This window comes from Pimephales promelas, chromosome 21 (assembly GCF_988280905.1).
Source record: "Pimephales promelas chromosome 21, fPimPro1.hap1.1, whole genome shotgun sequence".
Taxonomy (NCBI): domain Eukaryota; kingdom Metazoa; phylum Chordata; class Actinopteri; order Cypriniformes; family Leuciscidae; genus Pimephales; species Pimephales promelas.
Genome location: NC_142789.1, coordinates 14377077 through 14392924, shown reverse-complemented (window position 1 = coordinate 14392924; position 15848 = coordinate 14377077). Strand labels below are relative to the sequence as shown.

Genomic DNA, 15848 nt, shown 5'->3' with positions numbered 1-15848 from the left:
CATTTCTTCAGCTTTTCTGTTGTGATGATGATACTTACACAAATTATAGGCTACACATAATGAAGATCTCCCACAAAGAGATGTAGCGAGACGAAACTGATGATGGTAAAAGCGCCCTATACAGCTAAAATATGTAATGCTCTCCCAATACTGATTCTAGTCTAGCACTATGAATCATTTTAACAACAATTGTTCGTTCGCCAGCCAGGAATTGTCTCCCAGATGAAATATTTCATGGGCCCATTTTAAAGGCATGCCATATGCATCCTTAATGAATCTATATTTCAGGACAGGTTACGATTCTCTCTCAGGAGTTAAAAGGAGGTTGGTCCAACATTAACAATAAATCCTCAGCTAGTGGCAATTAGGGAACAGCATCTGACATCCTCCAGCGTACTGCCCACAATCCCAACACACGCACGCTACACCTGTTCTTAATTACTGTCAGTCTGCTTTATATTGCAAAGCATTTCATACTGCAATGGAAACTTGGCACACACTTTCTAAAACTATTTAACATCACTGCTGACCCCCACAGAAAGGAACCATGGGAAATCTTAATAGTCCAAAGTCGATAGGGTCAAAATTCGGCTGATTAACTTCCATGGTTAGTCCTTTCTGGCAGAGGTTGCCATTATATATCGGCTCAGATAATTGGCTTCAGGACATAATGCCAAGGATGCAAATGGGTTAATAAGAAACAAAAGTATTCACGAAAAAGAAAAGTCTTTAAAAAAGTTCTTAGAATTGCACTCTTTGTATTCATTTCATGTTGGTTTCGAAAAACAATTTTCATGAAAAGTTAAAAATAAAATGTCCCGTGGTGTAACCTTTCTTAAAAAAGTGCATTCAAATTTGAATGTGCGCATTTTAACTGTTCATTTCTCGTGAAGTGATCTATGCAGTTAGCAATACTCTTTGAAAAGAACATGTACGCTCCTTTTGGACTGAAATCTCACTTACGATAACGAAAAACCCTGTGAAGTCCACTTCACTGGGCACTACCGGTCAAATTGAACCTCTGAACTGACAAGAGATGCATATAAAATGAGGAGAGCAGGGGTGCATGAGGAATGGGAAGTAGAATAAGTTGACGTTGTAAAGTTACTTATAGTAAGTAGAATATCTGTTGGGGTACCATCAAAATAAAGTTCTAGCAGATATTAAGTAGACAGTCTATTAATTGTCTAATGAGAGTTAGTTGACATGTAGTTGAAAAGTTACTAATAATTTGTAAAATTTCTAAAGTAGACCACAATAAAGTGTTACCTAATATATTGACAAGAAAGTCATCTGGGCCCGGTTTTTCAAAAGTAATCCACTAGTATTTTGGATAACAAATTGGATCAAATCTTGAAAATGTTTTTTTTTTTAAAGAAAAAAAAACGGATTACATAATTAGATCACTTAATCCAATCTTGGTTATGATCCGGATCAAACCTTCAGTTTGGGTTTTTCAGAACTTTTTTGTAGAATTTGGATCACTTTGATCCAAAAAATCATTAAACTGATCCCATCATAGGGTGGATTCAGCATGGTTTACATGCCCAAAATGTAATGAAAACTTTAAAATCTCTTAACATATCTATAGTTCAACATTGTGGTTTCCTATCCTTTTGGGGCACTGGTTATCCAGATTTGGTGATCCTGAAGGGCCAGTTGTTCAAAGGTAAGCTGATCGGATTTTGGTTATCAGATTGGATCAAATCTTGAAAATGGGTTGTTCAAAAGGGAAAGAAAGAATCTGAAATCAGATTAGATCAGGGAATCCAATCCTAGTTTTAATCTGGATCAAAACTTCAGTTTGTGTTGTTCAAAACTTGTCAGTGGGATTTGGATAACTTTGATCCAAAAAAGCAGGATTATCCTGATCCCAACAGGGGGTAGGATTTCAAGGTGGATTTCAGGAAGAAAATGTAGTAAAACTTTAAAATTGGTCAAATAATACATTTGTATCATTTGTGTATATACTTTAATTTATATTTTGCACTTGACTTGTGTAACCGTTGTAACAGTGATAAAGTAGACATAGGCTAACAATTAAGCTATTCAGTATAGTAAAGTAAAAATAAAATAAAAATTATCTTGTCCCCATTTGTGTTTTGTCTCAAAAAAAGAAACACTAACAGTGACCCCATGTTGTCTCTTCTACCTGTTCTTTACATAGCTGGTAGCCCACATTGTGATATGTTGACCCATTTAGAGCACTGGTAATTCGGATTTGGTAATCTTGAAAACTGTGTATCTGGATCAGGGTGATCCAGTCCAATGTTGCTTTGAAAAACCAAACCGGCATAAAAGTAAGACGGATTGCCTGATCCTGAATGGGAAAAAATGGGATTTCCAAATCCGGATCATTTTGATCCAGATTAAATGTTTTATCCAGATTAAATGTTAAATCCAGGAAAAAAGAAAAATGACTGTCAATGTATCAAATACGGCAACATGCAGGTCACATACTGTACTGTACATCAACCTACTAGGCAATTACCATCGAGATTACCAATACCAACAGTACACCCACACTGGTCACATAATGAAGCCAAAACTAATACTGTCATTCCAACACTATGGAGGATTGGAACAGGTAAGTCAGTATTCTGCTATCAAACATCCCTGGCCAATGGCATAATTCAGCCCCACCTCACAATTTGCACCCAATCAACCCCTCCACACAAGAGACGTGATCGTTCCTGGCCTCATTTGCACAGAAGGAGAGCCATTATCTGCTACTTTATAGTAAAGCTTTAATTTATACCCACTTTAACTGGAGATTTGGTGGAGGGCATTTCATGGATCACTGTAGGATTGGGAGTGTCATGAAAATATGTCGCCCGCTGTTAAACGTAAGAGCCAGTCACAGATGATATCTCATCAGGGGCTCTTCTGCTGAGTCTTGGTGGCATGATTCACAGCGTGATGCAGGAAGGGCCGTCCACGCACCATAAAACACTAACTCATAAATGATAACCATCCAAATTATAGATAAGCATGGACATTTCAAACAGGGATAATACATCAGCAAGTGTGATTGATGGGCTGTAATTTGACCACTGATGAAACAGGGTTGAGAATTACTGTCAGCTAGCTTACTGACCAGAGCCTGGGGGCAGTCAAGGCACTTGATGAATGGCTTGCTGTGATTATACAAAGCATTGCAGTGTAGCGCCAGCCTGGCAGCATAGCTTAAAGAGTAAAAGGAGGAGTTTAAGGTGAATGACCCAAATGAGATGCCCGTGCACGGACCAATCGCAGTCCAAAACTGTAAAAGGTTCTCTGAAAATCAGAAGCAATCTGTTTGGCTGCATGGAAATTATATAATTTCAAAAAGTATTATCCAACAAATGCTTTTGCACGCTTATATTCTACATCTTTACCATCAGTTGAGCATCAGTACAATGTGTGTGATTTAGAGTTCGGTACCAAGTCGGAACTGACTTCGGTACCAAGTCGGTACTGAAATTAAAAAAAAACGTGACACTTTGAGTGCTGTTAAGTGGAATCGTAAACACCTCCGTTGTGTGTCAAGTTCAAGGTTTACTCTTTTGGTGTAAATCGATGCATACGGCCATCTGCCGGATGCTAGTTATTTTTGTCGATAAAGTTTTAAATACGGATATTTTTTCTGACACAAACTCATCGCTTCACTTCAGAAGACGTTAATTAACCCCTGCAGATCCGTGTCAAGCACTTTAATCATGAATAGATGCGCTTTAATGGACTTCCAAAGTCAAACAGACATTCACTCTCATTATCGAGCTCGGAAGAGCCAGGACATTTTTTATATAACTCCGACTGTATTTGTCTGAAAAAGAATGTCATATACACCCATGACTTCGGGGTGAGTAAATCATGGGCTAATTTTCATTTTTGGGTGAACTATCCCTTTAAGGACAACACATCCCAGGTAGAGAACTCTCAAGACATTGCACTGAAAAGGTAAAATCATCTCAGTATTAAAAATGATACGTATAGTAATAAACACATTTTTTCTGTTTTAATAATCCCTCTCTTCCTGCCCTCCAAGACACTTCAATGAACCTGTTTATTGCAGTTCTACATTTGAATGACACCTCTTGAAGTGAGGTGTCACTCAGAGTCAGTATATTAAAGGTGACGCTGTCCTCTGGACTTATTGGAGTGAAAGAACATCTCTCTCACACACACACACACACACACACACACAGAAAGAACTCTTCAGAAAGCATTATCATTTCATAATTATTGTTCATTGTGTCTAAAGTGTCAATTTTTTTTAACATTTTCAGTTAAATCATTTCTGTCCTTTGTGGCTCCTTCACAGATTAATGAGGCACTCATTCTGTGGGCATAATGACCAATATACAGTACATAACACAGATAAACCAAAATAAACAATTTTGTCAAATATGTGAATATATAAATATAATATATATATATATATATATATATATATATATATATAAAATGTCAAGATTGATATAATAACAATAAATGTTTTTTGAGCACCAAATAAGCCTATTCGAATGATTTCTGAAGGATCATGTGACACCGAAGACTGGAGAAATAAATGCAGTCTTTGTGGAAATGAGGGACTTCAAATTGTTGAACAGAAGATACATGCATGTGAATATCTTATCACAAAAGTTATTTTTATGGTGGCCCAAATGTGACACAATAATTAAGAACTCAATTAAGAAATGTATGAATCAACTGAGAAATCTATAAAACAAATGTATATAAATAACAATTTCCAGATTTCATTAATTGCACAAAAGAATAACACTGCAGTAAAAGTGAGCACAAAAAACAAAACAACATGTTATATCAAAAGTTGTTTCATGTGTAGCACAAGAGAGCTAAATAGCTTTAAAAAAAAAAAAAAAAACAGTCAATTTATGAATATTGAACTTACGGTAATAACCAGCAGGATTCCTTTGAGGAGTGTCAGCAGTGACGTGATGGGTTGAATGATCACCTGGCCCAGGATTATACCCAATGAGAGTGTCCATGTAAAGGCAGGAATCATGTAAACATGACTGTAGAAGAAAAATCAGAAAACAAACAGTCATCTTGTCCCCCATTGTTTTAAATTACAGCTTCAGTAACTCCAAATAATACGAAACACCACCTCTCAAAAATTACAGACTGCAGTGAAAGGAAATGACAACAGCACAATACAATTGTAAGATTGTCAATTGTCTTTACAATTTCCCTGCAAAACATAGACTTAGCCCCACTAAATCACATCCTGAATGAGAACACATTTCTCCTCTCTAAAGAAAACAACAGGGGGCAGGTAATTGTTTTGAAGTGTCTGTCTCTATCTGATGAGAGTGCTGTCTGATCCAGTGCTACATAATACAGTGAACTTCACAAATGCTCAAATTATTCTTTCATTGCAAAAATATGCTCAGAAGACTAACACTGTCAAGAAACATATGCAAGGGATCTAAAGTGCATGGGACATGAACTCAAATGCAAAGCTACAATGTTTCCTAAAGTCCCTGTGAAGGCAATTCTAAAAAAAAAAAAAAAAAAAAAAAAAGCTAAACACATTATAAATGTTAGAAATGTATTGCTAAAACATATTACAAAGACTGTGAACTGTGAAGTACTGAATTGTGGAGTTAAACTGTAAAACAGTTTTTCACCATTGCTGTGTTGTGGATTTCCTTGGGCGGAGTTAAAACAGGGGCTCAATGACGCACTGGAGCCCCTGAGCTCCTGGACACGCCCCCAATTGATGACGCACTGGAGCCACTGAGGCTAGCTGGCCCCTCCCCTTACAATAGAGCACATTCACATCAGTTCGCTGCTCAATCGCGAGTTACTGTCAGACCCCATTTACACCTGGTATTAAAATGTGATCTGTATCCAGATAAGTTATCCGGATAATAAGTACTGATTCCATTTACACCTGGCCACATAAATGTGTTTTTGCAAAACGGATATAAATCCCATCTTAAACTCCCGCGTATGCAGTTTTAATGGATTGCACGCCACCAAAAGCAACAGATTTGAGCTGCATTTCGTTGATCATCAGCTAATTTCCAAATCAAAGACATCAATAAAAGAGTGGCAACAGCGCTGGTAAGATAATTTCGTTTCTTTACTTGAGCGTCTGTGACTTACTTTCACTTTTATTTGCGATGTTTGCACGTTGGCTCGATAAATAGACGCTCAGCTGCTCAGCTGCTCATCTGCGGTGATGGGTGATGCGTGTCGCAGTAGCGCCGTCATATCTGACTATAACATGACATATAGCCTATATAACAAGCTCATTCGTTTATTTTTTGCCTTTTTGGGAGGAGTAAAATATACATATGTGGTTTCAACAACCAGATTGCGTTTACACCTAGTAAAGATCCGGACACAATGCGAGCCAGACTACCTCCAGATGTGGTCAGGCAGATCCGATCGCGATCCGATCACAACGCATTTACACCTTGCATTAACATGCGTTTTTTATTATCCGGATAACTTATCTGGATACAGATCGCATTTTAATACCAGGTGTAAATGGGGTCTCAGACTCCGTACTATTATTAGTTACTACAGCCTACAGTTTGCTAGCTAGCTATGCCTTTGTCATGGAAATGCGTACTACTTGGATGTGATCACGAACAAAACAGATCAGTGTTCTTATTTAATTTCCCAAAAAACAATCACATAAAGAACAGGTGGATTAATTTTGTGAAGAGCCACATTGATGGAGAGCTAATAATCACTGCCAACACCCGCCTCTGTAGTGATCATTTTACACGGATAGTTTTATAAACCTCCGTCAGAGACAACTGGGATTCACTGATAATCCGCTGTAACTGACGAATGGGGCCGAACCGACTATGTCCCACCTCGGCGTTCATCTCCCCGTCCCGAAAGCAGTATCACCTAATGTCACCGTAGGCAGTTTTCCTGCGAGTGGGCATGGTTTCAGCACAGCCAGCGGACACGCATCGAGCGGTTGAGAGCAGAGAATCTGCTAATTTTTTTCAAGATTTTGATAGCTTATTTTATTTACTTGCCGGCTTTTTTATTCAGATTTGGCTGGGTGGCTAATAACACAATTTTCTCACAATTCAGAACAGATACTTAAACATGTCTCACAACATTTTTTTTGAAGAAAGATTTTTTTTCATCAGATCGTTTTATCACTTTACCATATAGATCAGGTTTTATTTAAGTGTTCCATTTTTATGCTGTCAAAATGATTACTTGTTCTTTTTATTTCCTCATTTCCTCAAAATCTTACCAGCATAATGAAATCTCAATTGTTTCATCAATACAATCTTAGATACAGTAGGGTTTTGGGGATATTTCCAGTTGCATACTATCTTCTTAGCTTCCATAATAGAATACATTTGTATAAGGGTAAACACTTTGCTATGAGATTGGATAGCAATGCTGCCAAGGGCCTCAGCTACTTTATTAAGTATTTTGAAAGTTTTGCAACAGTTGTCTTATAACATTATTATCAATGTTTGTGGACAGAGGTCAAATTATATTGTCCCAAAGCAAAGCAAACTTATTTATGAAATCGATTCAGCAAGACCACCATATCCCACAGATAAATATGGGTTTTATAATGCATTAAGAGAACTGTGAATACTCTACGAGGGCTGAAATAACCTATTGATTTGTCCTTGCAGGATCACTTTACACACTCATAGTCTCTCTCTCTCTCTCTCTCTCTCTCTCTCTCTCTCTCTCTCTCTCTCTCTCTCTCTCTCTCTCTCTCTATCTCTATCTCTTTCCACCCTTGGTCACGTGAATCTGCCTATGATGTGTCCTTAATGAAGCATTCAACCAAAGATGTGGTGCAGGCCACCTTAAGTGGATAATTTGTAGGTTAAGTATTTACTGGGGTGTTGCAAAGTGAATTACTTTTGTGGGAATAAGTGCAACTACACAGAAATTCTGCAGTAGACAACAATCTGTTTTTTGCTTATCACCATCAATTCTTATACTTAATCTTATATGCTTACATATTTTTTTTTAAATGTTTAAAGATTTTTATACATAAAAAAACATTCTAAAGAGAACAGGTCATTAACAATATAATACAACAATATAATAAATTATTATTATTTTTTTTTAATATAAGATGTACCCAGTAATAGAGCTGATTATTTGCATGAAATAAAGACCTGAAAGAACTACAAATTGTGTGAAATAGCAATGAAAAAAATCACACACAAGTGTGGCACAAATGTTGATTAAATTTACAAGCATTTGGTATACATATAATATCTGAGGTATCTTAGGTATCTGTGATCTGTGGTAAACAAAAACACTCTACTAAACACAATCAGAGATGCCAATCGGTCAGAACTTCTATTTAATCTATTGACAAGTCGTAGACTTGAGTTCGGTCCGCAAGAGGAATTCACATCAGAAAAAAACAATAAATTGTATCGAACTGCACATAAATGTCTAATGCTTCTGACATATTGATATTGCCCTCTGATATTTAAGAATGTTACAAAGTGTTCCCCGGAGATCTCCTTTGGGTAGCGTGAGGGTCTGTTTGTGAGAAAAATAAATGATGGCTCTAATCATTTATTCAAAATATTCACAAAGGGTATCTTCAATATAGTCACTTCAATGAATCGCTCACGGCACCATAGTTGCACGCTTACGTCTGACATGGTTGACAAGCCCCAACTTTGAGTCTGGCCTCCTCTTTTATGCCATACTCCGCCCCCTCTACGTACATACCATTGCTTTGGTAATTAAAACAATCTTACATTAAACTAACTGAGTGTTATAAGGTATATAGCTTTAACCCATCATTTAAAACTAATAAACATAAACAAAATAAAACAATAACATATGTCTAACACTATCTCTCTTCTTTGTTAGCCCCCTACAAACCACAAACATGGTTTTACCAAACTCCGAGTGTAGTGTGTCGGTTTGGCGCCAACAGTGACATCATAAGCATGCGCTGCTCACCCGATCATTTTCACCGGCGCCACCAGCCGACAACAGAACAACAGAAAGAAGGGAAAAATCTGTCTGGTGAGTATGTGTGTGCGGTATGTATATGTGTTATAGCCAGCGGGATATCAACTTCATCACATCACCTCCCCCTTCTCTTGGCCACATACTCTCCGGGTACCGCGACATGTAGTTGGCAACCACATTCTGTTGTCCTGGTCTGTGCCGTACCTGGAACTTATAGGGTTGGAGGCTTAGGTACCACCTCATCACTCTGGAGTTGTGGTCTTTCATGGTCTGGACCCATGTTAGTGCTCTATGGTCGGTCTCTAGATCAAACTCAAACTCCCTTCCCAGGAGAAAACCTTAAACTTTTGAGGGACCACTTGATGGCAAGACACTCCTCCTTCACATTTAACAGTCTTCACAGAGTACCTCATCCCTGGGTAACAGCTTCATGCTGATGTAGACCATTGGATTTTCTCCCCGGGCCAGGACTGCCACAAATCCTGCATGTTTAAAAGGTGTCTACATGGACCAGGAATCGCTGGGTGAAATCAGGGTTTTGTAAGACCAGGCTAGAGCACATCTTCTCTTTAAGAGCGTTGGGCTTCTCCAGATAGCTTCCACTTTGTCCACTTGGGTCTCAATTTGCCATTGTCCAGGGGATAACCCAGGTAACTGGTCTACTGCCTCGCCAACTCACATTTTCTGACATTAAGGGTGAGTCCTTTCTCAAGGATTCTTCTCAGGGAATCTTCCAGGTGTTCCCGAGGTTCCTCCCGGGAGTTATCCAAGTAAGCAGCCACCCACCCGCCACATCCCTGCAGTGCTTGATCCATCAGTCTTTGAAATATGGCAAGTGCCCCATGTAAACCAAATGGGAGGACCATGAAATGACATAGCCATTATAGTGTATGGTGTGGATTCATTATCAAGGGGCATCAGCCAGTACCCCTTGGACAGGTCCAGGGTGGTAATGTATCTGGCCTGTCCGATTCTCTCCATTAAGTCATCTATTCGCGGCATGGGGAGAACATCAAAACAGGACTGTGCATTTATCTTGCGGAGTCTATACAGACACGTAGGGTTCCGTCTTTCTTTGGGACAATGACTACGGGACTGCTCCACTTGGTTCTTAATGGCTCAAACACTCCCATTTCGAGCATAGTCTTTACTTCATCCTTCAAGGAATCCACTAGTCTTTCCGGCACTCGGTACGGCTGCTGTCTTGAAGGCATTGGGTCAGTGAGGTGGATTGTGTGGCGAATTAGCTCTGTTCTCCCCGGCCGCTGGCAGAACAAAGCAGAAAAAAAAACTGTTCATGAAGGACTCAACCCTTTTGGGGTCATTCAGGTGCCCCAGGTTCACCTCAGCTGTTTCTCTCTGTTTTTTTTGCTTCAGATTCTGGTTCCTTGTCAGTCACATCCATCACTTCCCTCACCATCATCGCCATTCCCTGTTTTACAGGTGGCTCCTTCAATTCGTTAAGCAAGTTGATGTGACATGTTTGCTTGTCTATACCCTTATCTGGATGATCACCAGTCCTATCTTCCTCACTATGGTGTACAGTCCTTGCCATATGACAATTAGCTTGTTGGTCATTGTTGGCAGTAGTAGTAGTTCCTTCTGCCCCAGCTGTAGCTGTCTCTCTCTTGCATTCTGGTCGTACCACGTTTTCTGAGCTATCTGAGCTTCTATCAGGTTCTCTCTTGCCTGTTCTTCATAACGTTCAAGCCGATCCCTCATTTCCAGCACATATTAAATGGTACCCGTCTCCTCTTCTCTTCCAACAGGATGCTCCCAGCTCTTCCGTTTGTTTATGGTATGCACTGGTTCTGGGTAAGTCTCTTCCTAAAATCATATCAGCAGGCAAATCATCAACAATAACAACGTTTATCAGAAATGACTGTTCTTGGGCACACACAACAACCTCTGCACAGGTGTACTGCCTTACATCCCCATGCACACACTAGACAGTTGTGGTGGTTGCATAGTCTACATTTGAAACAAAGCCTGGCTTTAGGAGAGACAGGGAACTACCTTTGTCCAACGGTGCTTTTAGAAAATGTCCATCAACAGTTACATCAAACAAAACTTGACTCTCCCCTCAAGAGTCAATTATGCTTGTCCTCTTCCCTAGGAACATAACAAAATCCTGTCGACTTTGCCTTTCGCATAGGACACACTGCACACAAGTTTTGTGCCAATTCTGTTGACAAAAGAAACACATCATTTCTTGTCTCACTGTAGATCTTGGTCTTTGTAAACTGTTACTGCTTTCAGCTGGACTTTGCACAGTACCATTGAGTGGGTGAGAGCGTGGACCCCTGTGGTGAGCATTCCCATACTGAAGAACCAACTTCGCTGCTGCCATTCCTGTTATCGGTTCGTGTTCCCGTACCCAGGTTCGGCTGTCATAAGGAAGCACGCAAAGCAACTGCTCCAAGTTGATGGTCTCCTCGATTTCCTACTTAGTGTGAAGATCAGATCTCACCCAGCGGCAGTAAAGGGTCCTCAGATGGTTGTAAGTCTCCGTTGGGGTCTCTCCAGCAGGAACAGTGGATGCCCGGAATCGCTGCTGGTAGGTCTCTGGAGAGATGTTGAATTTCTCCAAGAGAGCCTTGTAGGGTATCTGGTTAGCACAGAAATGTACGATTTTTTCCCATCCTCACCGACCTTGTGATCATACGATGCAACGCCTCCTTGATGCTTTGTCGACTACATGCTTCTTGTCTTGACGCAGCGGCCGCGGTGCGACACTGGTGGCTGGTGTTGCCAGATTGGGTGTTTTATTTTGCTACATATTAAGGCCTGTTGACGTGTGATTTAGCCAGGTTTTCGTCTGGAAGCTTCTATAGAAATCTGGCACCCTATTGAACAAAGTTAAACTGAGAAAGCGTGCCTTCACAAACATCAGACTTAACACGTTCACAGTAACGTTCATCAGGCAGTAATACAGTAAGTTCAGTTCACGTTAGCCCAAAATATGGCCGAGTTCATGAACTATCGTTCAATGAACGTGTTCAGGCACAAGCACAACACTGTACAGTATATAGCTTTAAACCATGCATCATATTAACCTAACAAACATAACAAACAAAATGATAACACAGTAACATATATGTCTGACACTATCTCTCTTATTTGTTAGCCCACCTACAAACCACAGATATGCTTTCACCAGACTCTGAGTGTAGTGCGCCAGTATGGCTACAACTTATGACAAACAAATGTCCAAAGCTATCGGGCTGTGTGTGCACTCACAACACCGACAGCAGAAAACAGAAAGGAGGGAAAACTCTGTGTGGGGAGTATGTGGGTGCGGTGAGTATGTATGTGTGTTATACTCAGCGGGATATCTACTTCATCACGAAGATTATAGGCTTTTACCTTTTTCTGGTTGACTGAGTCCATTTTCATCAGTCAGTCACCTTTGTGGACCACAGTTTTCTTAATACCACAAAAAGAGGATCAGATGAATAATCGATAAACTTCATCTCTGAATTCTCTGAAGTTTTGAGAACTTCATTAACACGTTTGCCAGGGTGGATTTGGCACTGATGTGCCCATGAAAGATTGTGGGAATGGCTTCTTATTATGGTATGAGTCTTAAAGCTGCTGAGGGAAGGAAAATACAGACAAAAAGGAATGATGCAGAGAGTAAGAATGAAAAATACAGAATGACAGTATCCTGCCCCAGATGGGAGTACTGACAGCACACATTTATCTGTGACATCCCACTCCCTGCAGTCTGGAGACGCCCACCCCACCATCCCGACATCATGAGCCTGCACAATGAGACTCCTTTTGATGCTCTAAAATAAAGCTGCTCCATCTCCCTAAACAAAAACGTGAGAGCTATCTGGCATTAAAACTTTATTATAATGCAATTTTATATAGTTTGATGCAACCCTATATGATCTAAGGAACACACTAGGTTACTAACGTAACCTTGCTTCTCTCTAGAAGAGGAAACGAGTACTGCGTAATATCTTATGCTCGGGGAAAACCTCTTTTCCACGAGATATTGAAGCCAAAAAATATCCTTAATTTTGAATTAATGTAAAACACATTGGGGCACCATGCAGACGGCTCGCGTGCCTATTGGCTCTCTTGCACCAACTGTAACATCCTATTGAGAGAGGCCCTTGGTGACATCAGATCCAATGGCGGAGCTTTGCAACCACTTCGTCAAGTCTCACCTAGACGGGTGTGGCCTGGGCCTATAAATACAGTTCGATGGGCTGATATAATCTGTTTTTTCATCGCCGAAGTGAACCAGAGAGTGTTGCAGGCACGGTAAAGATAAGCAGTACTCATTCCCTCTTCTAGAGAGAACCGAGGTTACATTAGTAACCGAGTACGTTCTCTTAAGAGAGGTTCTCTCGTACTGCGTAATATCTTATGCAATAGGGAACACAATGTAAAACGCTGTGCATGCTGGGATACAACATCAAAGTCCCAAGGGCAGGTGCACGGGGCTCATATAGTGCATAAACAACAGGGACTCACAGAGAGTCTGAGAAGAGAGGCTATAAGCGTCTTTCCCAATAAGTAGCATCCTAAGGGAGTTAATCACATCAACAGTGTTCCACACAGTCAGACATGATGGTGTCCGTCGCTGAGTGCGGCTTGGCACGGGCCACAGGAACAAGGCATCTTTAAAAAGGTGCTGCTCTTTTAGATAGAGAAAGTGTGAGTCGCAGCTGTGAACACACTCGGCAGTGTAAAAGGATACAAACGCCGGAAAGCGTAGCAGCACGGTGACTGAAGGTGGCGAGCTAAAGGCCAGCGGCTTCAGATGCAAAGGCTCATCCACAGAAGGCTTTTCTCAGACCGCGTTGGTTCCTCACTCAAGATCCAGCGATGCGTGAGCTTCAATGAAGAGATGAAAAATCCGATTATATCAGTCCATCGAGATGTATTTATAGGCCCAGGCCCCGCCCATCTTGGAGAGATTTGAGGTAGTGGGTGCAAAGCACCCCCTTTGGATTGGACCATTGACGTCACCATGGGCCTCTCTCAAAAGGCTGCTTCAGCTACCGCAGGACAGTCAATAGTCGCGCGAGCCGCCTTGCCTATGTCTGCATGCTGCAATGTATGGTTCGGTTCAAGGCGAGAACTCCATGCGCATCCATGCAGCCTAGCATGGATAAGAGCAGCGAGAGCAGCAATAACCCCCTTTAGAGTAAACAGAAAAGAACCATAATTTACAACATAATTTGAGAATTTATTCTGATTTAAGGGGAATCAGAATACCAAATCCTGACTGACGAGAGGAGGAGCTGGGTATGGAGGAGGGTAAAAACCAGCCAGTATCTGGTTTGACCACCATTTGCCTTGTGCAGTGCAACACATCTCCTTTACATAGAGTTGATCAGGTCGTTGATTGTGGCCTGTGGAATGTTGGTCCACTTCTCTACAATGGCTGTGCGAAGTTGCTGGATATTGGCAGGAACTTGCGACAAACTCCCTCAAAACTTGCGACATCTGTGGCATTGTGCTGTGTGATAAAACTGTAGATTTTAGACTGGCCTTTTATTGTGGCCAGCCTAAAGGCCAATTTATACTTCTGCGTAGGGTGCGCGCAGTAGGTACGGCGTAGCATACGCAGAGACGCGTCCCATACCGCGTACCCTTCGCCGTAGCCTGACGCGCACCTCCTCAAAAATGTAACTACACGTCGCGACGACGCGGACCGCAAGATCTGTGATTGGTCGGCTTGGTAGCATCGCATTTCCTCCTACGCATTTCCGCACGTGCCTTCTCACGCATTTCCACACTGTCAAGTTTCCCACTTTTTTATTCAGCTCTGCCCAAACTTGATATGGCGTTCAAACATTGAAGGACGCGAGAGAAAGCAACTCATTGACTTGACTGTTTATTTTCTGGGATTGCAGAGGTATTTGCAGAAGCAGTAGTCAGCAATAGGTCAGAAATAGATCTGCAATAGGTTGATAATCTTTAAAGATAAAATTAGACAAAAGAAAAACACACATTAATATAACAAAGATGTTACTTGAACTAACATTTAACGTCTCATTTACCTTCAATATAAATCAACTAAATCAAAATACTTTGACAAGAAAAAAATAAATGTTAACAAACTTAAACACCTTTCCCTCAAATCACACCAAATCATACAAAATCTTAGCATCAATCAGTAATGTAGCAAGCAAACTAGCAAAATCCATCAAATATGCTGAAACACAATACTGATCTCTTACAACTTATAGATTACATCAAAAATAAATAAATAAATTCATGTTCATACCAGTTGCGTCTTCAAGTTTGAATTAATTTTAACTGAATGTGGGTGAAATTCGTTGCAAGTCCAGCAAGAGATCTTCTCCAAACTTTTCACCTGCATGTGCTCTTGTGGTGCACCACTTTATTGTGCCCCCTTTGGAAACAAACCCTCTCAATGGTTCCTGCCCAGTCACCACACTACACTGCCCTCTACAGGAATTTTTGAGTATGACAGAATTTAAAGAAAAACCTCATTGTTTTGACGAAACACCTCCCACTTGACCTCCTGGTTCATGAACCTAAGGAGGTCACTCCAATCACCTTCAACACTTTCACTTTTGTTCTTGATTTTGTTCTTCTAAAGGAAGCAAAACAATCAGTCGTCTTACATCCCTATGAAGGATTGTAGAAGGGATTTTGGTTGACATTTTCTTCACTTTATCTCTTTGGACAGGCTTCACAGTTGGTACCATCTCCTCCGACGTCTTCTCTCATTTCTGCCTTACAGTTTTAGTAATTTCACTAAAATTAACTGTTTTTCCAACTCAATAAGCTCCAAGTCCAACATGATCCGCTCTCTTTCAGGCTTGTAATAACCTAGCCGCACCTCGGGAATGTAAACAGTGGAACATTAAAACCCTCCGCCGCCAACTAGCATTTCGGAGCAGTACTGC

At 40.6% G+C, this 15848-nt stretch overlaps 1 protein-coding gene across 1 annotated transcript in view; it reads right to left on the bottom strand.

The window, feature by feature from the left end:
* The window catches only part of LOC120476142 (uncharacterized), a 479146-nt gene that overhangs the window by 396036 nt on the left and 67262 nt on the right, over positions 1–15848 (bottom strand). Inside the window, 1 exon segment of the mRNA XM_089125368.1 lies at positions 4895–5018. Coding sequence (XP_088981494.1) covers positions 4895–5018 — 124 coding nt within the window.